General features: G+C 44.2%; 1 protein-coding gene across 4 annotated transcripts in view; it reads right to left on the reverse strand.

The window, feature by feature from the left end:
• The window catches only part of LOC139562071 (inositol polyphosphate-5-phosphatase A-like), a 268,112-nt gene that overhangs the window by 69,129 nt on the left and 173,430 nt on the right, over positions 1-25,553 (reverse strand). For all 4 annotated transcript variants that reach the window (XM_071379382.1, XM_071379386.1, XM_071379384.1 and 1 more), the window contains exon 9: positions 15,692-15,776. In XM_071379382.1, the coding sequence (XP_071235483.1) occupies positions 15,692-15,776 (85 nt within the window). The remainder of the gene's footprint in view (positions 1-15,691; positions 15,777-25,553) is intronic.

Below are 25,553 nucleotides of genomic sequence, written 5' to 3' on the forward strand. Positions count from 1 at the left end.
GGAGCAGTGGCTTCTTCCTTGCTAAGCGGCCTTTCAGGTTATGTCGATATAGGACTTGTTTTACTGTGGATATAGATACTTTTGTACCTGTTTCCTCCAGCATCTTCACAAGGTCCTTTGCTGTTGTTCTGGGATTGATTTGCACTTTTCGCACCAAAGTACGTTCATCTCTAGGAGACAGAACGCGTCTCCTTTCTGAGCGGTATGACGGCTGCGTGGTCCCATGTTGTTTATACTTGCATACTTTGTTAGTACAGATGAACGTGGTACCTTCAGGCGTTTGGAAATTGCTCCCAAGGATGAACCAGGCTTGTGGAGGTCTACAATTTTTGGCTGATTTCTTTTGATTTTCCCATGATGTCAAGCAGAGGGACTGAGTTTGAAGGTAGCCTTGAAAAACATCCACTGGTACACCTCAAATTTACTCAAATTATGTCAATTAGACTATCAGAAGCTTCTACAGCCATGATATAATTTTCTGGAATTCTCCAAGCTGTTTAAAGGCACAGTCAACTTAGTGTTGGTAAACATCTAACCAACTGGAATTGTGATACAGTGAATTACAAGTGAAATAATCTGTCTGTAAACAATTGTTGGAAAAATTACTTGTGTCATGCACCTAACCGTCTTGCCAAAACTGTAGTTTGTTAACAAGAAATTTGTGGAGTGGTTGAAAAAACAAGTTTTAATGACTCCAACCTAAGTGTAACCTAACTTCCAACCTAACTTCCGACTTCAACTGTATGTGTAATATACACACACACACACACACACACACACACACACACACACACACACACACACACACACACACACACACACACACACACACACACACACACACACACACACACACACACACACACACACACACACACACACACACACACACACACACACACACACACAGCCTTCGAAAAGTATTCAGACCTCTTGACTTATTCCACATTGTTCCGTTACAGCCTTCTTCTAAAATTGATTCAATCGTTTTTCCCCTTCATGAATCTACACACAATACCCCATAATGACAAAGCAAAAACAGGTTAAGAGTTGTTTGCTAATTTATTACAAATTGCATTTTTTTTTTTTTTTTATCAGATTTACAAAAGTATTCAAACCCTTTACTCAGTACTTTGTTAAAGCACCTTTGGCAGCGATTACATCCTCGAGTCTTCTTGGGTATGACGCTACAAGCATGGCACACCTGTATTTGGGGAGTTTCTCCCATTCTTCTCTGCAGATCCTCTCAAGCTCTGTCAGGTTGGATGGGGAGCGTCGCTGCACAGCTATTTTCAGGTCTCTCCAGAGATGTTAGAACGGGTTCAAGTCCGAGCTCTGGCTGAGCCACTCAAGGACATTCAGAGACTTGTCCCGAAGCCAGTTCTGCGTTGTCTTGGCTGTTTGCCTAGGGTTGTTGCCCTGTTGGAAGGTGAACCTTCACCCCAGTCTGAGGTCCTGAGCGTTCTGCAGCAGGTTTTCATCAAGGATCTCTCTGTACTTTGCTCTGTTCATCTTTGCCTCGATCCTGACTAGACTCCCAGTCCCTGCCGCTGATAAACATCCCCACAGCATGATGCTGTCACCACCATGCTTCACCGTAGGGATGGTGCCAGGTTTACTCCAGACGTGAAGCTTGGAATTCAGGCCAAAGAGTTGGTTTCATCGGACCAGAGAATCTTGTTTCTCAAGGTCCGAGAGTGTTTAGGTGCCTTGTGGCAAACTCCAAGCGGGCTGTCATGTGCCTTTTAATGGAGTGTCGCTTCCGTAAGGCCACTCTACCATAAAGGCCTGATTGATGAAGTGCTGCAGAGATGCTTGTCCTTCTGGAAGGTTCTCCCATCTCCACAGAGGAGACTCTAGAGCTCTGTCAGAGTGACCTTCAGGTTCTTGGTCACCTCCTTGACCAAGGCCCTTCTCCCCCGATTGCTCAGTTGCCGGGCTGCCAGCTCTAGGAAGAGTCTTGGTGGTTCCAAACTTCTTCCATTTAACAATGATGGAGGCCACTGTGTTCTTGGGGACCTTCAATGCTGCAGACATTTTTGGTACCCTTTCCCAGATCTGTGCCTCGACACGATCCTGTCTCGGAGCTCTACGGACAATTCCTTCGACCTCATGGCTTGGTTTCCTCTGACATGCACTGTCAACTGTTGGACCTTAGACAGGTGTGTGCCTTTCTAAATCTATGTCCAATCAATTGAATTTACCACAGGTGGACCCCAATCAAGTTGTAGAAACATCTCAAGTATAATCAATGTAAAGAAGTTATTTATGTTTTTTTATATTTAATACATTTGTAATCATTTCTAAAAACCTGTTTCTGCTTTGTCATTATGGGGTAGATTGCTAAAGAATGTATTTTATTTAATACATTTTATAATAAGGCTGTAACGTAAGAAAATGTGGAAGAAGGAATATGAATACTTTCCGAAGGCACCGAGTATAAAATAAACCTTTACATAACACCTGAAACAACATGCAGTGTCCTGGGACCTGGTTGGCACCCCACCCGACCGAAAGGAAAAAACTATTATTGTGCTCAGCTCGCAAAAGCCCAGCACTGCATTAGTCAAAAATAGACTGACATCATACAAGCAGGGCACTATGCACCAGGCACAAAGACACCCTTATCCTCTACAGTTTATGCCACATTTCATTTGGAACTAAATCAAAAAGTCACTATTGGCCAGTTGTTCATCCCTGGCGTTTTCAAAGGCTGCATGGATGGGCTCCATTTTGACCAAGATAGAGGCAAGGAGGACAATCTAGTGAATTGCGAGATAAGACAAACATAATCTCTGAAATTATTGGCACCCTTGACAAAGATGAGCAAAAAATTTGGTCTAAAATAAATAACACAAATACTGAGCTATATTGTATGCAAAAAAATATATACTAATTCAATTGCTCAGCGAAATATATTTTGTTTAACAAGTAATACTTTTTTCTCTCAAAAAGTCAGGTGTCAAAATGATTGGCACCCCTGTTTTCAATCCTCTTCTTGCTTGGATAATGGCACTGAGCCTTTTTCAAAAATGTTTTATGAGAATGGAGAATTTATTGGAAGGGTTTCTAGACCATTCATCCACACATAATCTTTCCATATCCTTGATATCATTCATCATGCGCTTATGGACTGCCCTCTTCAATTCAAACCACATGTTTTCAATGGGGTTCAAGTCCGGAGACTGAAATGGCCATTGCAAAATGTTGATTTTGTGGTCCATTAACGGTTTCTTTGTGGATTTTGATGTGTCCTTTGGGTTATTGTCTTGATTGAAGATCCAGTTGCAGCCAAGTTTCAGCCTCCTGGCAGAGGCAACCAGGTTTTTGGCTAAAATATCCTGGTACTGGGTAAAATTCATGATGCCGTTGACCTTAACAAGGTTCCCAGGACCAGTGGAAGCCAAATAGCCTCATCGCATGAAAGATCCACCACCATATTTTACAGTAGGTATGAGGTACTTTTCTGCATATGGTGACTGATAATTTAAAGGGATGGAGAAAACCACACTGTGGATTCCAGATTTTGCCCATGGAGGCATTCAAAGTTCATGGACAAACACAATTACTCCAGAACTGCAAATGTGGGGTGAGTCCAGCCTAGTAAATAAGACCACGAGTGTATGAAGCATCAACACAAATACGTGGAGCTTTCCACCAACACTTCTCACTGTCAGCTGTGAAACACATCCTCTTATATTTCTACAACACCTTTGTTGCATCATAATGCTTGTCTTGTCTACAACCATGTACGCTCAGACAGCCTAATATCGCCCCGCACGCATGCACACATCCTAGCCACCCACCAGTACACACACACACACACACACACATGCATACAGTACACGTGGAAGGCAAGCAGCTCTGAGCTCATATGACAAGGCCTGTATTAGAACATGCTTGTCTGTCTGCCTGGCCATGTGCTTTTAGCTAATATCCTCATATTTCCTTTGCGGCATATTCTGCCCTTCCTGACCCAATTTAACACCAGACCTTTCAGTAAGAATAGAGCCCCCACCGCTAGACAAACTGGCTTGATCCTTTTCTTCTCCCCTATGAAAAAAAGTGAAAATCCCTTTCCTGAGCGTTAAAGACGAATGATCAGTGCTCTAGAAAGTTGGTGGCCTTTTCAGGGGAAAGGACAGTAGGATGGAAGAAAAAAGAAGAAAAAAGTGAGGACAAAAACCTCCTGCATTCAGAAAGAGAGAGGGAGATGGAGGGTGAGGGAGAATGGGAGGGAGAGTGAAGGCAGGGAGGGTGACAGGCGAGAGGGAGAGAAAGCAGAGTAAAAGTGAGTGAATGAGTGAGTCAGCTGAAAGAAAATTAGGATGAGAGAAAAAGTAAATGAGAGAGAAGTATGAGGACATGAATGAGAGATCTAAAGCCTCACTATAGAGACTAAGAATGTGAGGTGGCCAGAGTGACCAGTAGGAGTGTCCTCCCCAGTGGCCCAATGGCCCACAGCAGGTGTGGGATCATTGACTAAGGGGATCAATGGGGCTACGGCTCAGGCCAACCCTGGACCCGAGAGGCCACAACGCCATGGTCTGAGGGGGGCGGTGGGTGACCACTGGTGCCAGGCGCTGTCCTCACACCCTGTCACACCATGTGATCTACCCCTGGAATGGTGGGCCCAGCTGCCAGCCGCTACGGCCAGTAACACAATGGCTGCAGCTCTTGTTGATGAGGAGGCTGTTGTTGATGAGGAGGACCAACAGAAGCCACTGCTTGTTCTTCATTTGCAGAGCGTTTTAATTGTGGAACAGCGTCCTGATCAAAGCGACATCGCTCGCGTTACGCCCTCGTTGCTGAACTCCCTCTTTCTCTCTGTGTCTCCATCTCTGTGTCTCCATCTCTCTGTCTCTCTTTTCATTAGCATGGCAAGCAAATAGAGGAAAAAAGGAGAGGAGAAAACAGGCTCTTTTGTCCCAAGGGGAATAGTCTCCCTCTATCCAGACAGGTTATCTCTCATAATGGGGCCTCATTGTGATGAATTACCCAGCTCATGACGATTTATCTTCATATCGGAAACATCTTTGTCTGAGGCTATGTGGATAAAACTAAACATAATTCAGTGACAAGGTGACGCCGTATCATGATGACCTCACATATAAGTTAGTTCATTTATCATCATGTTCATCTACACTATCTTTGGCATACTGCTGGCCTCATTGTCATAGATATGTTTTTCCCCCCTATTGAAACAACAAGATTGTCCTCAGAGATAAAATAAGATTGTCATTGTATCACAATGTTGTGTGTATGACAGATATTTGGTTTAATCTGATTAAGTAGGGTGCTCCTGCTGTGGTATCGGGGAGTAGTAGGCAGCCGCGTGTGTGTTTATGTGTGTGTATCTGTGTGTGACAGCAGCCAAGGAGGGTCACAGTCCTCACAGTCCCTGGTGTCTAGGTTCCCCCAGAACAGAGGCCCAATCAGTGCTAGCCCACTGGCTAATGGATGGATGGCCCCCAAAATTAATTAGCCTGACTAATGTAGTGTACACTTAATTACACTGCCTCTGTTTTGATTAATGGAAGGGCCCACCTTAGCACACATGCTAATCAAAGGCTGGGGCAGAAAGGGAAAAGGCAGTGAAAATGATTTACCCAGAAACAGGTTCACAAACCAAGACAATAGGCATCAACAACCCTAAATGACTCTTTCCAGCCTATTTGAGGAGTGCTTGTATATGTTTCACATTATTAAGGGATAAATACATTATTACAGACATGGAAGAACACATGCAAGCACATACACACCCATGTATGTCCACACACGCACAGACTCACACAAACATCCACACAGTAGAAGCCTTTACGGTTCCAAAAAGTTGGACACGTTTCAAAATGGACCTGGGGCTTTCCCATCCGGACCAGATACGCATACATTTATTTTTACAATATAGAGACCCGTTCCAAACGGACCTGAGGACAACTAGACCCGTTCTGTATAGACCTGGTTGGATCCAGACCCAGTCCAATCAGAGTGAATGAAGCTGCAGAAAAGTCCATTTTTAAGCTACTTTATTAACCGGCTGATAAAGTGTGAGGAAGAGGAGGTAGATAGAGGTGACGCTCTAGTAGGGGCCCTGCTGTGTGTGTACAATACTGTGAGTGTGAGCGAGTGACACAGGGAACAAGGAGGGAGGGAGAGACTCGAACCAAACAAGCCGACTCGCGCTATAGTAGACTAATAGTTTCCATAGCTAGGTTATTTATTATTCAACATGATTACATAGTACCTGTACCTTTCTTGACGGCATCAAATCGAGGAAAGCTAGCTAGGCTAATTGAGGCTGCATGCGCTTTCTCGTCCTACAGTTACAAATAACAACTTCATTCAGAATATAAAGTAGCAGCCTACTTGTTGGTTCTCGGTCGTTGTAGCCTATCCTTCTCCTTTAACTTTTAATTCCATAATTGAATTCCATCTTCCATTGGTTAGATATCTCCTAACTTTTGCCCCACACGGAGGCTCTGTGATGGTAGACTATTGCCACTTTGATGACTTATGATTGATTGGCCAACAACAACAAGTTATACGCGCCACTCTCATGAAAAGCTAAGAGCGGCAGCATAAATTATACAATCTCTCTTTCTCTACTGCAGCAGTCGCGTTTGGATCTATATGGGTCCTTCCGGACAAGTCAGTTAAAATTACACATACCCGAGACCCGTGACAATTATATCAGATCCGACCCAGACCCGTGGAATTATTTAGAATTCTGGATCCACTCGGGTCCCGGATTGTGTCTCCGGTATTCGGGTACAGGTGGATTTGTGAAGACCTCTACCACTCAGGCCAGTGTTTAGAATACGGCTTTAAAAACAGTATCACGCATACAATCACACACACCCCCGTCACACCTTTCCCTGGCATGGACCATATGCAGTAAAGCACTTCGACAAAGGGTGCAAAATGAAACATGTATTACCCTGCTTGTCATTAATGAGTATTTTCGGGTATTCATTTGGAGTGGGTCCTAGTCAACGGCTCCACCTTTAATTTCATGCTGCTCAAGTAGAGAAAGGCCCAGGACAAAGGGAGGAAGATTGATGCCTGGGCCAGCCCCTGCCATCCACCTGCTCTTTCCACTAACCACAGAAAGGAGGCGCTATCGAACACATCCACACGTCCTCCAACTTGGATCTCCCTCACACAGGGAGTGGTGGCGTGGTGCGGTGCGGTGAGAGGCCGCTAGCCTAATGAAATCTGCCCATGTAGCGGCCAGATAAACTCCAATTAAAACAGGCACAAGCTATGTCACGGGGACAGTAGATCAAGTCAGCAATTAACCTCCCCGCTGGCCTCCATCAATCCTTAAATTGGAGCGACCGGCCAGGAGAGCACAATTTCTGCAGATATTAAATTTACATTCTATTAAGTTTAATTAGGATACATTTTAAATATACTGAGAGTCCAGGCACGGAGCCCTGGGGCTGTCACTGAGCCTCTGTGATTCACTGCCACTGGTCCCTGGGGTTCCGGGATGTCCCATCATGCACCTCTTCTTCAGTCTCGGTCCGGGCCGTCTCAGCACACACAGGTGGTTAATCAGCTCCTAATGCCTTCTCTCACACATACAACTTTCTGACATGCACATCATAGTAAGTTTAGGTATTTCCCCAAATCAGGTAAACAGGTACAAGTGAACCATTCCAATCAACAGAATACACTGGTTCCCTTCTGCACTGTCCCAATGCCCTATCCACCCATCGAGTGCTTGGGCAGCCTCACTCCTCCACTTGCACTTCTCTCTGGCTGGGCTCACCTCTCCTGTCCTGATGATACAGTCAGAGCAGGAAAAAGGGACCGGGGACTGGTCCATGACACTGGGAAGACCACCTCCAGGGAGCTCAACCCCAGCATTAGTCTCCACTTGGCTGTGTCCTTTGTCCCCTGGTGAAAGGCCCAGTGAATGAGGGTCAATTGAAGCCAATTCCCTCTGTCGGACACAATTAACGGGGAGCCCAGTTGGGAGGGGGGCTGGCCACAGCCTCTGGTTACTGATCCTGCAGCACAAGCATGCCAGGAATCCGCCACCTATGTCCAACCCTGGGACAATGGGGCATAGGACATTGGGCCTAGTGTGTAGACCACCACACATGGATCCACAGGGCATGATGGGTTAAGGGGAGGGGCTGGTGGCTATTTGCATTGCAGTGGGTGTCCATGATGACACTCAGAGAGAAAAAGTGTAGCTGTAGTGTTCAAGCAACTAGAGAAATACATGTATTAAATGCTCCTTGTTTTTGCCCACATACAGTGGGGAGAACAAGTATTTGATACACTGCCGATTTTGCAGATTTTCCTACTTAAAAAGCATGTAGAGGTCTGTAATTTTTATCATAGGTACACTTCAACTGTGAGAGACGGAATCTAAAACAAAAATCCCGAAAATCACATTGTATGATTTTTAAGTAATTAATTAGCATTTTATTGCATGACATAAGTATTTGATACATCAGAAAAGCAGAACTTAATATTTGGTACAGAATCGTTTGTTTGCAATTACAGAGATCATACGTTTCCTGTAGTTCTTGACCAGGTTTGCACACACTGCAGCAGGGATTTTGGCCCACTCCTCCATACAGACCTTCTCCAGATCCTTCAGGTTTCGGGGCTGTCGCTGGGCAATACAGACTTTCAGCTCCCTCCAAAGATTTTCTATTGGGTTCAGGTCTGGAGACTGGCTAGGCCACTCCAGGACCTTGAGATACTTCTTACGGAGCCACTCCTTAGTTGCCCTGGCTGTGTGTTTCGGGTCGTTGTCATACTGGAAGACCCAGCCACAACCCATCATCAATGCTCTTACTGAGGGAAGGAGGTTGTTGGCTAAAATCTCGCAATACATGGCCCCATCCATCCTCCCCTCAATACGGTGCAGTCGTCCTGTCCCCTTTGCAGAAAAGCATCCCCAAAGAATGATGTTTCCACCTCCATGCTTCACGGTTGGGATGGTGTTCTTGGGGTTGTACTCATCCTTCTTCTTCCTCCAAACACGGCGAGTGGAGTTTAGACCAAAAAGCTCTATTTTTGAATCATCAGACCACATGACCTTCTCCCATTCCTCCTCTGGATCATCCAGATGGTCATTGGCAAACTTCAGACGGGCCTGGACATGCGCCTGCTTGAGCAGGGGGACCTTGTGTGCGCTGCAGGATTTTAATCCATGACGGCGTAGTGTGTTACTAATGGTTTTCTTTGAGACTGTGGTCCCAGCTCTCTTCAGGTCATTGACCAGGTCCTGCCGTGTAGTTCTGGGCTGATCCCTCACCTTCCTCATGATCATTGATGCCCCACGAGGTGAGATCTTGCATGGAGCCCCAGACCGAGGGTGATTGACCATCATCTTGAACTTCTTCTATTTTCTTCTATTTTCTAATAATTGCGCCAACAGTTGTTGCCTTCTCACCAAGCTGCTTGCCTATTGTCCTGTAGCCCATCCCAGCCTTGTGCAGGTCTACAATTTTATCCCTGATGTCCTTACACAGCTCTCTGGTCTTGGCCATTGTGGAGAGGTTGGAGTCTGTTTGATTGAGTGTGTGGACAGGTGTCTTTTATACAGGTAACGAGTTCAAACAGGTGCAGTTAATACAGGTAATGAGTGGAGAACAGGAGGGCTTCTTAAAGAAAAACTAACAGGTCTGTGAGAGCCGGAATTCTTACTGGTTGGTAGGTGATCAAATACTTATGTCATGCAATAAAATGCAAATGAATTACTTAAAAATCATACAATGTGATTTTCTGGATTTTTGTTTTAGATTCCGTCTCTCACAGTTGAAGTGTACCTATGATAAAAATTACAGACCTCTACATGCTTTGTAAGTAGGAAAACCTGCAAAATCGGCAGTGTATCAAATACTTGTTCTCCCCACTGTATAATATGGGACAGTTCTTACCTTTCTGCATTAAAGAAGTGGAGAGGTAATTGTGCCTAATGTGTGTTACAGAGCGAGAGAAACAGAGAGAGTAGCCCGCCATCTGAATCAATCTCCAGATAAGCAGGCCCAATTGATCCACCAGGTCCAATCTAAATGAAAGCATCGTTCCAATGTGCACTAATTGTCCAGCTGACATTAATTGTCATTACAGGGTTGACATATCTCCTGGCTGGGAGTTAGAGAGCCACAAGAAGGCTACAATCATATGTTTACTGGTGACATCACAGCATCCCTCCACAACCACATACAGTACAGGTCACCATTAAATCAGACTGGTGAGCTCTGCGCTGGACGGTTTTATATGAGTAGAATGCTGCCTCTAACGGGCCGAGCCCCTTGGATGATGTCATCAGCCTTTGGTGTTGTCCCGTTAAAGGGTGAGTATGAGGACCTCTTTGGAAGGAGTAAAGGGAAGGAGAGGGGTGTGTGTGAGAGGAGAGAAAGTGTGTGTTTGTGTGTGAGAATAGAGCGGTGGTAGAAGGGGCTTCATGGCCCACAGATCTGACTTCCTGAGGTACTCTCTGGACTGAAGAGCCCCACCCCCTGTGGCGGCACCACCCCTTCACGCAGGGAAAATCAATCAGGAACACTGTGTGTGTGTGTGTGTGTGTGTGTGTGTGTGTGTGTGTGTGTGTGTGTGTGTGTGTGTGTGTGTGTGTGTGTGTGTGTGTGTGTGTGTGTGTGTGTGTGTGTGTGTGTGGTGGGGATATTGAAGGTGCATGAGAAAGGAGTTGGGCGGAGGGGAGGAGGCAGAGACGGACACAAACCGGTGCTAGCCTTACACATCCCTGGAAAAGGGGTCATGACCCCTAGTACACTTAAACAGCATTTCAGTGGCAGAGACACAGAGAGGGTGACTACTTACCTACCACAGAGCAAAGGGGGGAGGAGGAAGGAGGGGGTGTCTGATCTAGATTAGTCACGGGGGATAAATATGGTGACGTACTGGGATGATATTCTTTCTGACGGTTATATTTCTATGATCACCCAGTTTGGGTTAGAAACGTTGTAATATTAAACACTTTGGCAGCATTATACCAGGATTTACTTTTTGTTCTACATTATTTCTCTCTAATCTAGCACAATTTGGATTTTCTATAGTCATAATAACCCAATGTCTCAGCGGTAGCTGGAATATGAAACTAATGGCCACCATATGATATGTTTGTATATAATGATCACAGTCATGCTAACCACTTCATATTCCTCAATCGAGGTAACTTAGATGTTGGGGCGAGTGTCTTTGATTCAAAATGGTCTCAATGTTCTCTGATTATTCTTCCGGCATATGCTCTACCCTCTTAGGCTGTGGCTGCTGTGCACTTGGGACCTTAGCTTACTGTATTGAGTGATTCCTCACGAAACCAGGACAAAAAAAATACATGATTTTGTGGATTTTCACAAAATTGAATCCATAGAATGGTCCTTTGGAAGGAGGATTGTTGGCATATACAATGAGTATCCAAAACATTAAGAACACCTGCTCTTTCCATGACAGACTGACAAGGTGAATCCAGGTGAAAGCTATGATCCCTTATTGATGTCACTTGTTAAATCCACTTCAATCAGTGTAGATGAAGGGAAGGAGACAGGTTAAGGAATGATTTCTAAGCCTTGAGACAATTGAGACATGGATGGTGTATGTGTGCCATTCAGAGGCTGAATCAGCAAGACAACAGATTTAAGTGCCTTTGAACGGGGTATGATAGTAGGCGCCAGGAGCACTGGCTTGTGTCAAGAACTGCAATGGTGCTGGGTTTCACACGCTCAACAGTTTCCCGTGTGTATCAAAAATGGTCCACCACCCAAAGGACATCCAGCCAACTTGAGTCAACATGGACCAGAATCCCTGTGGAATGCTTTCGATACCTTGTAGATTCCATGTCCTGATGATTTTAGTGCAACTCAATATTAGGAAGGTGTTCCTAATGTTTGTAATACTCAGTGTATGTGACATAAGTATGTTGAAGCATAATTGGGAAATAATTGATGAAAGTTGGCATATTTATGACATTTTGGCCTCACCCAGGCCTCCTTTAAGACTCCATGTTTCATTTGTAGGTGCTACAAAATATTAAGTTTCACCACTTGCTCTGTAATGAGTAGTATTTTGATTTCAAATATGATTATTTTTACATAAATGTATGAATATAGAAAAAACGAAATGTTTGATTTGGCAAATGTTTCCATATATTGTTTAACATAATATACTCCACGCGGATATACAAGTTCCAGTGGCATCTTTGCTACTTTTAGAGTTATGATCAAATTTGCAAGCATTACTGAGTGAATGTGAAAATGGATTCAAAATGGTCACCCTCTGTTGGTAATGTGCAGGATGTGCAATGCTACAGGAGAGCTGTGATTTGTTACATTGCCTACTATACCAATTTTTCTGTATAAAATGGGCCATAACTTTAAAACTAGCAGAGATCCCACGCTGGAACTTTGATATGCCCGTAGAGTATATTATGTTAAACAATATATATATAGAAAATTGCCAAATCTAAATCTGTGATATTTTAATATTCCTGTTTATATTATTCAATATTCATAAATTAGTGCAGACAAAAATAGTGACAAAAATATTAGTCAAACACCTATTTTCCAGTGGCAAATTGAAGAGACTATAACTGTCTAAATAGACAGAAAAAAAAAAAAAACATTTCAGTTTACTAAAACGAGACAACATTTTCCCTGTGACTAAAATCTGACTAAGTGACTGGACAAGAGTTTTTGGAAAGATTGATAAACACAATTAATATTAGCAGCACAGATTCGCAGCGTAGTTCAATTCAGGATGAGTCACACTAGGCAAACACAGCCTACATACAGTATTCTGATGAGCTGTGGGGCAGCTAGCAATGAGCTGGTGAGCTGCGGGGGAGCAAGCGATGAGCGTGGGCAGACAGGCAGCCACCGCTCCGCCTCCGATTATACACATCGCGCAGGCGACTCTGTTGCTTCACATTAGCTAACCAGTCACCGCCAGCCTTCTAGTTAGCTACCCTTTACCTGGTTAAGAAACACAAGCTGCTTTGTGAAAATAAAAACAATAGCAGCATTGACTAATAGGAAAACATGTTTTTCTCTCCCATGAGTAGGCTATAGAAAAGTAGGCTGTCTTTGAAATGTAGTCTCGCTCAACCCTCCCACTTTTCCCACTGCATTTCATATACAGGTTCTGTAGCCTACGTAGCCAAGTCTTCCTCTTTTCTTCAGAGAAAACGGCTTGATTCTAGTTCAAAAGACATGATCTATAATACTGCCGCTAATTTTTTTTCTCTTTCTATCGTGCATTGGTGGGACGCATTTCATATTCATAAAGCATAACGCGGGCCGTTCTAAAACTAGGCTACTATCGGACCGGACCGTTAACCATTTGTTTAGGCTGCACCTTGTTCAGTCATGTTACCTCATTAGTCAGCTACAGCTAACAACCTGGATGCAGGATGCAATGTTTTGGAATATTAAGATAGAAATATGCTATGTAGAACAAACATGTCTCTTTGACATGTAGAATAATGAATAACGTCGGCTCTATTTATGGAATTTCTATCTCCAACATTCAAGATCGTTTTTTTAACTGAACGTGGCTCTAGTAACATATAACCAGTAGCCTATATGCAAACATTTTGTGGCACAGAAAGTAAGGAAAAGGGATAGCAAACAATTTATTGACTCGAGCACTGGGACTCGGAATTCAGCCATAGGGACTGGTGACTCGACCATGGACTTGGGACTCGAGCACCGAGGACTTCGGAATTCAGCCATAGGGACTGGTGACTCGACCATGGACTTGGGACTCGAGCACAGAGGACTTCGGAATTCAGCCATAGGGACTGGTGACTCGACCATGGACTTGGGACTCGAGGACTTGGGACTCGGAATTCAGCCATAGGGACTGGTGACTCGACCATGGACTTGGGACTCGAGCACAGAGGACTTCGGAATTCAGCCATAGGGACTGGTGACTCGACCATGGACTTGGGACTCGAGCACAGAGGACTTCGGAATTCAGCCATAGGGACTGGTGACTCGACCATGGACTTGGGACTCGAGGACTTGGGACTCGGAATTCAGCCATAGGGACTGGTGACTCGACCATGGACTTGGGACTCGAGCACAGAGGACTTGGGACTCGAATCGATCTCGAAGTTTAGTAACTCGACTGCATCACTGGGCGAAACAGTCATTAGCTCCCGTTCTACTTTTGGACATCAATGTGGCTGCGGCGTCTGTGGAACGTTGATAACAATGGCAATGACGTGACCGAGTGATGGAGGTGCAACCCATACTAATTTGCCAATACTTTGCAGCAGCATCTGGTTATTCTGCTACTACTCTCTCATTATTCAAATGACAAAAATGTGATTGAGGCAATGATATTGTAGTCAAAATTACTAAGAATAGACTAAATTTTAAAAAAAAGTGCCAAAATTAACACTTTTATTTTTTATTATTGAAATCAAAATACTACTCATATTACAGAGCAGGCGGAAAAAGCTTAATTTGACACCAATTCTTGCTTTGTAGCACTTACAGATTAAACATTATGGAGATTTAAAGGAGGCCTTGGTTAGCCAAAATGTTATAAATATGCCAACTTTGATGATCAATTATGCGTTTAGATACAAATGTCAAATGTCAACAATCCTTTTTTCCAAAGGGACATTCTATGAATGAACATCTCCCAAATCAGGTAATATTTTTGTCCTGGTTTTGTGATGCGATCACTATTATCTCCAAAGCATAATATTCTCACATGATCAGCAGCTCTATTGTGCCCTAAATACGGCTGTGGAATTCAATGTACCGCCGAAAGACTAGACTACGCAATATATCAATGTGATAAGATACAGTAGAAAACATCATATGGTCACACACGCAACAACCCAGCAGCTGAACACAGCAGCGTGAAACAACATGCTCATTTAATGTTTGCCTACGAGGAATAGCACGTGACCTCTGCGTTCAATTAAGTATTCTATTAAATTCCTCCCCTAGTGTTTCGATGGTTAAACTACACTCCCCGCTCAAAAGGCCCTTCTCACTTTACCTCACAGGATGAAGTATTTCCTGAATCATTTGAGCAAAAGCCCTCCATTCAACAACCGCCCACCCCCTCCTCCCCACTCCTCTTCCCCTTCCCTTTTGAGACATAGGGTCTTCTCCCAAATTAACAATCCCCACGACTTGAACAGAGCCACTGATTTGAGGTGCCATTGTGTGGTGGGAGCAGGGTTCGCCCCACAAGTGGCTAGTCTCTCTCTTATCATGGAGCTCCACTGTCTGTGTGGAACTTTATGGCTTGTTATCCTACAGCCCCCCAATCTCCTGATGAGGATTGCTGAATGACTACACTGACGCTAATGTGGCGTAATTTGCACCAAGAGAAAGGGAGGGAGAGAGGAAGGAAGAGAGAGAGAAAGTGAAGGGGGACTGCACGATAACATAATGGACTTGGAGGGTTGGTTGGCAAAGACAGCTGGGCCAACGACAGTGGAGGGGTGAAAATGAGCGATAACTGTGATGGCTGTTGTCCCCCACAAACCCTAGAAAACTGTGCACACACACACACACACACACACACACACACACACACACACACACACACACACACACACACACACACACACAGAGAGATATCAGCAACACCTATCCATGTCAAGGTGCATGTGCCAAATCACATATAGTGTAGACACTAACTGATATGTTCGCAACACATGCATCAATGTGCTTACCTCGATAACCTGCCTTGTATCCAACCTGAAGTTGAAGTCCCCAAAGACAAAATATGGCACCTTCTCAAACCGCTGGTCAGTGATCCTGAAAAACATGAAAAGTATTTGTCATTAAAAGTGAATTGATCCAAGTGGAGTTGTATACTGTTGATGGGACTCTCTGCTGGGCCTCAGTGTTTGGTTTCCTCAGGGCATTTTATTTATGAGGTGCACACCACCACCTGGTGGTACCAACACTTGCAACACTTTTGTACCCCTGTGAATAACAATATTCAACATGACAACAACAAAAAAGCAGTTAACGTGAATAGGTTTGTGTAGATTGGGGCTTTTCAAATATTTTTATTCAAATCAAATCACATTTGTCACATGTGCAGGTGTAGACCTTACCGTGAAATGCTTACTAACAAGCCCTTAACTAACAATGCAGTTCAAGAAATAGAGTTAAGAAAATATTTACTAAATAAATTAAAGTAAAAACGTTTATTAAAAGTAACACAAAATTCCAATACCGAGGCTATATACAGGGGGTACCCTCCCACTCTGTCTACTGTATTTTTTTTCTCTTTGCTCTCGTTTTCCTTATTAGGATGCCGATGGGTGGAGCCGAGAGGGTCGTTAGCGACATGGGACCCACCTGGGCCCGGGTGTGTCCCAGGATAAATACACCACTTCCCCATTCATGGAGGAGACTCTCTCCATGCAGACACCTTTATAGATTTTGTTGTGGTATTTTTGTGGCCTTTTGTTTGAATGCTTTGGCACCTTTCAACACCCTGCATATCACATGTATGCATGCAAAACACTCACACACACACAATTAACAATGGTATTTTGTTATGAACTTCGAGCCGGTTCGTGACAATACAAAGCATCAGCAATCCCGTGCCTTCAGAACGTATTCCACAATTTGTTACAACCTGAATTCAAAATGTCTCACCCATCTACTGTGTGTAGATGGGTGAGACATTTTGAATTCATACGCAAGTATTGAAAAATGAATATCCAATTTACGTAAGTATTCAAACCCCTGAGACAGTCCAACATTTGTGTTTTTCTGGGTAAGTCCAAGAGCTAGACAGCCATTTTCATGTAGACAGATTTAAGCCAAAACTAACTAGGCCACTCGGGAACATTCAATGTCTTGGCAACTCCAGTGTATATTTGAGTGCCTGTTGAAAAGCAGACTACCAGGTCTTAGCTCTGTTCTGTTTCTTTGTATACTGATGAAAAGCATACACATAACATGATGCAGCCACCACTATGCTTGAAGATGTGTTGTCCCAAACAAAGCGTTCAGGACAAATATTTTCTTTGCCACATTTTTACTTTAGTGCCTTGTTGCAAACAGAATGCATGTTTTGGAATATATTCAATTCTGTACAGGCTTCCATTTCTCTCTGTCAAATAGGTTAGTGTTGTATTCTCCTATCACTGCCCTTCAACTCACCATTTTCATCATGGTGAAATCCAGGAAAGACGCCTGTATCGTTGTGACTATCAAAAGTGTAATGAACATCTTCCTCGTGCTCAAAGGGATATTCAATAGCTGCCCTTTTTTGCATTGGAAAACCTCCCTGGTCGAATCTGTGTTTAAAATTTACTGCTCGACTGAGGGACCTTAGAGATAATTGTACATACAAAAGTATGTGGACACCCTTTTAGAATCTGCTATTTAAGCCACACCCGTTGCTGATAGGTGTATAAAATTGAGCACACATCCTTAACGAAGAGCTCAGTGACTTTCAACATGGCAACGTCATAGGATGCCACAGTTCACCGGGGCAGTTATTGTGAAGTGGAAACGTCTAGGAGCAACAGCTCAGCCGCGAAGTGGTAGGCCACACAAGCTCACAGAACGTGATAACCGAGCGCATAAAAATCATCTGTCCTCGGCAGCAACACTCACTACCGAGTTCCAAACTGCCTCTGGAAGCTTCATGAAATGGGTTTCCATGGCCAAGCAGCCGCACACAAGCCTAAGGTCACCATGTGCAATCCCAAGCGTCAGCTGGAGTGGTGTAAAGGTCGCCGCCATTGGCAGACTAGAGCAGTGGAAACGCATTCTGATGAGTTCACGCTTCACCATCTGGCGGTTCGGCGGATGCCAGGAGAGTGCTCCCTGCCCCAATGCATAGTGCCAACTAAAGTTTGGAGGAGGAATAATGGTCTGGGGAGGTTTTTCATGGTTTGGGCTAGGCCCCTTAGCTCCAGTGAAAGGAAATCTTAATGCTATGACATTCTAGACGGTACTGAGCTTCCAACTTTATGGCAACAGTTTGGGTAAGGCCCTTTCCTGTTTCAGCCTGATGATGCCCCGTGCACAAAGCGAGGTCCATACAGAAAGGGTATGTCAAGATCGGTGTGGAAGAACTTGACTGGTCTGCACAGAACCCTGACCTCAACCCCATCAAACACATTTGTCTCTATCCTGCACTAACATGTCTAAGATATGACATCGCAGTAACATGGGATCATAACACACATGATATTATCATATGGTGCCAGGTAGCTTAGCGGTTAAAAGCATTGGGCCAGTAACTAAAAGGTCGCTGGTTCGAATCCCAGAGCCGGCAAGGTGGGAAAATCTTCCGTTCTGCCCTTGAGCATGGCAGTTAACCCCCAACAGCTGCCCCCCTGGGCACTGACGACGTGGTCGTTGATTAAGGCAGCCTCCGGCACCTCTCTAATTCAGAGAGGTTGGGTTAAATGTTGAATGCATTCAGTTGTGCAACTGACTAGGTATTCCCTTTCTCAGATTGCATGTAAAACTAAGTATTTATCTGCATAACTATTGAGCTGTCTGTATCCTCCTGACTGGTGGTTTGCTTTTTAAACTAAATGTGCTTCTCTGCTAAAATCTGGGTAAAAGATTGAAAGGAATGTGAGTCTTATTCAGTACATTTAGTAATTGCTTGTATTTCTAAAGACCTGCAAACTTGCCAGCAGGCATGCCAGCTAAGATAGTTTGACAAGCTACTCTAACTTGATTGATAGCCTGAAGTGGCTTGGTGCTAGTTATGTGACTGGGCGATCGGGAACCTATCTAGCTGGCTAGCTAAAGCCAACTTCATAAAATTGCTAGGTGGCTAGAATTACAGAGAATCATAACATCTCGATTTTATTTATTCATCAAGAAGGATAGGCTCCATAGCTTGATCAAATGTCAATTTACAAGCATACCTCTTGCGAGTCCTTCCCATCACCGGCAGCTAAACTCAAATTAAACACCGTCACTCTCTCTCTGCTCTGCACCACTTACTAGGGAGAATTGGGGGGAAGAGTACTCTTTGCCTGGTCCAGTCAGTGTGGCCCATCCGCAAAATACCACTGACAGATATTTTTATAAATAATTATGAAAAAACATTTAGTCATTCATTTAACATCTGACAAATTAAAAAACAGGAGAAATCTGAGGGGGCATGTGCCCTTGTGCCCCCTATGGGCATTATCTCCTTTCTATGGGAGGCTGCTATACTTTGCATGGGATTTGTGCAGTCATGAACTCGGTCCCAATATCCACACTTGCATACTACTTAGTATGTGGTGATGTAATGACCATATGTAACGGAGTTAAGAATATGCCGTAAGCTTGAATGTCAGGGATGGAGCCATCCAATCGGTACCTTTTTGGGTGGCTCAACATGTTGGAACGTTGTCAAGGAGGGCGGTCATGTGTATGCGAAGCAGATGATCACTGGTTTGAGCACAGTATGGGGCAGTCGGACAGTGGAGGAAGCTAAGCTGTTAACAGTACAGTTACACATTGTTCCTGTACCCAAGAATGCAAAAGTAACTGAACTATATGACTATCGCCTCGTAGCACTAACTTCGGTCATCATGAAGTGCTTTGAGAGACTAGTCAACGTTCCTATCATCGCCATCTTACCTGTCACCCTAGACCCACTTCATTGACCTGGCCAAGGCTTTCCACTCTGTCAATCACCGTATTCTTATCGTCAGACTCAATAAATGACTGCCTCTCCTGGTTCACAAATACTTCTCAGAGTTCAGTGTGTCAAATCGGAGGGCCTGTTGTCCGGACCTCTGGCAATCTCTATGGGGGTACCACAGGGTTCAATTCTCGGGCCGACTCTTCTCTGTGTATATCAACGATGTCGCTCTTGCTGCTGGTGATTCCCTGATCCACCTCTACGCAGACACCATTCTGTATACATCTGGCCCTTCTTTAGACACTGTGTTAATTAACCTCCAAACGAGCTTCAACTGCTCTAACTGCTGTTAAACGCTAGTAAAACTAAATGCATGCTTTTCAACCGATCGCTGCCCGCACCCGCCCGACTAGCATCACTACCCTGGACGGTTCTGTCTTAGAATGTGTCAAGTACAAATACCTAGGTGTCTGGCTAGACTGTAAACTCTCCTTCCAGAATCACATTAAGCAACTACAATCCAAAATTAAATCTAGAATCGGCTTCCTAATTCACAACAAAGCCTCCTTCACTCACGCTGCCAAACATACCCTTGTAAAACTACAAAATAGCCTCCAACACTCTACTCAGCAAACTTGATGCAGTCTATCACAGTGCCATCCGGTTTGTCACCAACGCCCCACCCACCACTGCGACATGTATGCTCTCGTCGACTGGCCCTCGCTACATATACGTAGCCAGACCAACTGGCTCCAGGTCATTTATAAGTCTTTGCTAGGTAAAGCTCCGCCTTATCTCAGCTCACTGGTCACCATAACACCCACCCGTAGCAGCGCTCCAGCAGGTATATCTCACTGGTCATCCCCAAAGCCAACACCTGCTTTGGCCGCCTTTCCTTCCAGTTCTCTGCTGCCAATGACTGGAACGAATTGCAAAAATTGCTGAAGTTGGAGACTTATATCTCTCTCACTAACTTTAAGCATCAGCTATCTGAACAGCTTACCGATCGCTGCAGCTGTACACAGCCCATCTGTGAATAGCCCATCCAACTACCTACCTCATCCCCATATTGTTTTAATTACTTTTTTGCTCACCGGTATTTCTACTTGCACATCATCTGTACATCTATCACTCCAGTGTCAATTTGCTAAACTGTAATTACTTCGCTTCTATTGCCTTACCACCTCACGCCATTTGCACATACTGTATATAGACTTTTTCTATTGTGTTATTGACTATACGTTTGTTTATTCCATGTGTAACTCTGTCTTGTTTGTGTCGCACTGCTTTGCTTTATCTTTGCCAGGTCGCAGTTGTAAATTAGAACTTGATCTCAACTGGCCTACCTGGTTAAATAAAGGTGAAATAAAACAAATTCAATATGCTTACCTCCCCAATAGGTCCACAGACGATGCAAGCGCCATCACACTGCACACTGCCCTATCCCATCTGGACAAAAGGAATACCTATGTAATTATGCTGTTCATTGACTATAGCTGAGCATTCAACACCATAGTACCCTCCAAGCTCGAGGCCCTGGGTCTGAACCCTGCCCTGTGTAATTGTGTCCTGGACTTCCTGACGGGCCGCACCCAGGTGGTGAAGGTAGGAAACAACATCACCAGCCTCCTGAGTGGCGCAGTGGTCTAAGGCACTGCATAGCAGTGCTAGCGGTGCCACTAGAGATTCTGGGTTTGAGTCCAGGCTCTGTCGCAACCGGCAGCGACCGGGAGACCAATAGGGCAGCGCACAATTGGCCCAGCATCGTCCGGGTTAGGGGAGGGTTTGGCCGGCAGGGTTGTCCTTGTCCCATCGTGCACTAGCGACTCCTGTGGGGGGTCGGGCGCAGCGCACACGCTGACATGGTCGCCAGGTGTACGGTGTTTCCTCCGACACAATGGTGCGGTTGGCTTCTGGGTTAAGTGGGCATTGTGTCAAGAAGCAGTGCGGCTTGGCTGGGATGCGTTTCGGACTTCGCCTCTCCTGAGTCCGTACAGGAGTTGCAGCGATGAGACAAGACTAACTACCAATTGGATACCACAAGAAAAAAGAAATGTACTCCCTGTTCCTTGGCGTACACATCCCTGACAAACTGAAATGGTCCACCCACACATACAGTGTAATGAAGAAGCCGCAACAGCGCCTCTTCAACCTCAGGAAGCTGAAGAACGTTGGCTTGTCACCTAAAACCCTCACAAACTTTTACAGATGCCTGGTATGGCAACTGCACCGCCCACAACCGCAGGGCTCTCCAGAGGGTGGTGCGGTCTGCACAACGCATCACCGGGGGCAAACTACCTGCCCTCCAGGACACCTACAGCTCCCGATGTCACAGGAAGGCCAAAAAGATCATCAAGGACAACCCAAACGAGCCACTGCCTGTTCACCGTGCTACCATCCAGAAGGCGAGGTCAGTACAGGTGCATCAAAGCTGAGACAGAGTCTGAAAAACAGCTTCTATCTCAAGGCCATCAGACTGTTAAACAGCCACCACTAACATTGAGTGGCTGCTGCCAACAGAGATGAGTCTAGCCACTTTAATAATTCATAATTGGATGTAATAAATGTTTCTAGTCACTTTAAACAATGCCACTTTATATAATGTTACATACATTACTCATCTCATATGTATATACTGTACTCTATACCATCTACTGCATCTTGCCATCGCTCATCCATATTCATCCCTTTACACTTGTGTGTATAAGGTAGTTGTTGTGAAATTACTTGTTAAATATTGCTGCACTGTCGGAACTAGAAGCACAAGCATTCCGCAACAGCTGTTTTTGCTTTGTCATTGTGTGTATATTGATGAGCATAAGGCTGTAACGTAACAAAATGTGGAAAAAGTCAAGGGGTCTGAATACTTTCCGAAGGCACTGTAGGGACATGGTCACGGAATATTAAGAAAAGAGAAATCCAGACACCCACAGTACGTAATAGAGCCAGAGGTACAGTTGAAGTCTGAAGTTTACATACACTTAGGTTGGAGTCATTAAAACTTGTTTTTCAACCACTCCACAAATTTCTTGTTAAACTATAATTTTGGCAAGTTGGTTAGGACATCTACTTTGTGCATGACAAAAGTCATTTTTCCAACAATTGTTTACAGACAGATTATTTCACTTATAATTCACTGTATAACAATTCCAGTCAGTCAGAAGTTTACATACACTAAGTTGACTGTGCTTTTAAAATTACAGAAAATGATGTCATGGCTTTAGAACTTCTGATAGTCAATTGGAGGTGTATTTCAAGGCCTACCTTCACACTCAGTGCCTCTTTACTTGACATCATGAGAAATCAGCCAAGACCTCAGAAAAAAACTGTTGACCTCCACAAGTCTAGTTCATCCTTGGGAGCAATTTCCAAATGCCTGAAGGTATCACGTTCATCTGTACAAACAATAGTACGCAAGTATAAACACCATGGGACCACGCAGCCGTCATACCGCTCAGGAAGGAGACGTGTTCTGTCTCCTAGAGATGAACGTACTTTGGTGAGAAGGAGTGAAAATCAATCCCAGAACAACAGCAAAGGACCTTGTGAAGATGCTGGAGGAAACATGCACAAAACTATCTATATCCACAGTAAAACGAGTCCTATATCAACATAACCTGAAAGGCCACTCAGCAAGGAAGAAGCCACTGCTCCAAACTGTCATAAAAAAGCCAGACTACGGTTTGCAACTGCACATGGGAACAAAGATCGTACTTTTTGGAGAACTGTCCTCTGGTCTGATGAAACAAAAATATAACTGGTTGGCCATAATGACCATCGTTATGTTTGGAGGAAAAAGAATGCTTGCAGGCCATAATGACCATCGTTATGTTTGGAGGAAAAAGGGGGAGGCTTGCAGGCCGAAGAACACCATCCCAACCGTGAAGCATGGGGGTGGCAGCATCATGTTGTGGGGGTGGCAGCATCATGTTGTGGGGGTGCTTCACTGCAGGGGGGACTGGTGCACTTCACAAAATAGATGGCAACATAAAGAAGGAACATTATGTGGATATATTGAAGCAACATCTCAAGACATCAGTCAGGAAGTTAAAGCTTGGTCACAAATGGGTCTTCCAAATGGACAATGACCCCAAGCATACTTCCAAAGTGGTGGCAAAATGGCTTAAGGACAACAAAGTCAAGGTATTGGAGTGGCCATCACAAAACCTCAATCCCATAGAAAATGTGTGGGCAGAACTGAGAAAACGTGTGCGAGCAAGGAGGCCTACAAACCTGACTCAGTTACAACAGCTCTGTCAGGAGGAACGGGCCAAAATTCACCCAACTTATTGTGGGAAGCTTGTGGAAGGCTATCTGAAACATTTGACCCAAGCTAAACAATTTAAAGGCAATGCTACCAAATACTAATTGAGTGTATGTAAACTTCTGACCCACTGGGAATGTTATGAAAGAAATAAAAGCTGAAGTGAATCATTCTCTACTATTATTCTGACATTTCACATTCTTGAAATAAAGTGGTGATTCTAACTGACATAAGACAGGGAATTTTTACTAGGATTAAATGTCAAGAATTGTGAAAAACTGAGTTTAAATGTATTTGGCTAAGGTGTATGTAAACTTCCCGATTTCAACTGTAATATAGAACTGTGTGTGTGAGTTAGGGAGGATTCATGGAGTCCAGATCCCAGGTTCGTGGAATGCTTCCAGATCTACAGCAGAACCGGCATCCAAGCGCATTTAAAACGCACATAAGCGACATATAATTAACTTCATTAAGAGGCCCCATCTTACAGAGGAGAGATAAGAAATTAAGATGGTGGTAGCGCTGCAAGCCTACTTGTGTAATTAATGATTCAGGATGCTAGCACCTCGCTAATCGGGGGGATAAATCTCTGGGTGGAGGGTGGACTCCTTCCCGGACCCCTGATAACAATATTTATGAGGCTGTAAAAAGAGAAGGCACTCGGTGGTGGGTTCCTTCCTAGTCCTCTATCATAAAGCACCACCACAGACCAGGCAGAATAGGAGCGATGGGGAGGGGAGGGGAGAGAGTAGCCTGGGAAAAGGTGTTTGTTGTGGGGGGAGTGCTGGTGGCTGGATGGGGTTAACACACACGATGTCATCATTGACCTTCCAAGAGACTGAAAGAGCACTATTCGACTACGAGGACAGTTCCCCCTGCATTTATTTGTGGTGCAAGTAGCCAATGGAATGGTCACTTAAAGACAGTAACATTTCTTTAGTTAAAAAGTTGTGTTTGCAAACCCATGTGTCTCAGTGTCCTAGGGCCAAATGGGCCACAATGAAAATACAAGTTAGTCTGTAAAAATAAAGAGGTCTAACAAAAGTAAAGGGCTGTGACAGTCTTGGAATTTGAGATTATGGTAATTGGCCAGGCCACTGTACACGGTCGCCAACATAACCGTTCAGGTTTTTTTTTTGGGGGGGGGGGGGGTCAAGAAAGGACACAATTCTGTTTGTTCACTTTTTTACATGGCCATTACACATCGTTAATATCATGGCATTCCATTATGATTATTCAGGTTATTACTTTTAAATATTAAATAGACAAATTAAGAAATGCCAGGTTTGAAAGCATCTGTCATATTTTCGTATTGACACAACATTAAAGGAGTCAAAATAAAGATATATGCCTACTTTGTCCTTGTCTGTTAGCTTTTCTGCATATAAAACAAATAAATATCGATCCCATTGAAATTAGCTCATGGGTTTTCTCCCACTTATTTTTTATTTTAACTTTATTTAACTAGGCAAGTCAGTTAAGAACACATTCTTATTTTCAATGACGGCCTAGTGGGTTAACTGCCTTGTTTAGGGGCAGAACGACAGATTTTTACCTTGTCAGCTCGGGGATTCGATCTTGCAACCTTCCGGTTACTAGTCCAACGCTCTAACCACTAGGCTACCTGCCGCCGCAGACCTTCCCCAGACATGCTTCAAGAGACTGAAAGAGCACTATTCTGAAAAATTTGCATAATGTCAAAAAC

Source organism: Salvelinus alpinus, chromosome 32, assembly GCF_045679555.1.
Source record: "Salvelinus alpinus chromosome 32, SLU_Salpinus.1, whole genome shotgun sequence".
In the NCBI taxonomy this organism is placed as follows: Eukaryota; Metazoa; Chordata; class Actinopteri; order Salmoniformes; family Salmonidae; genus Salvelinus; species Salvelinus alpinus.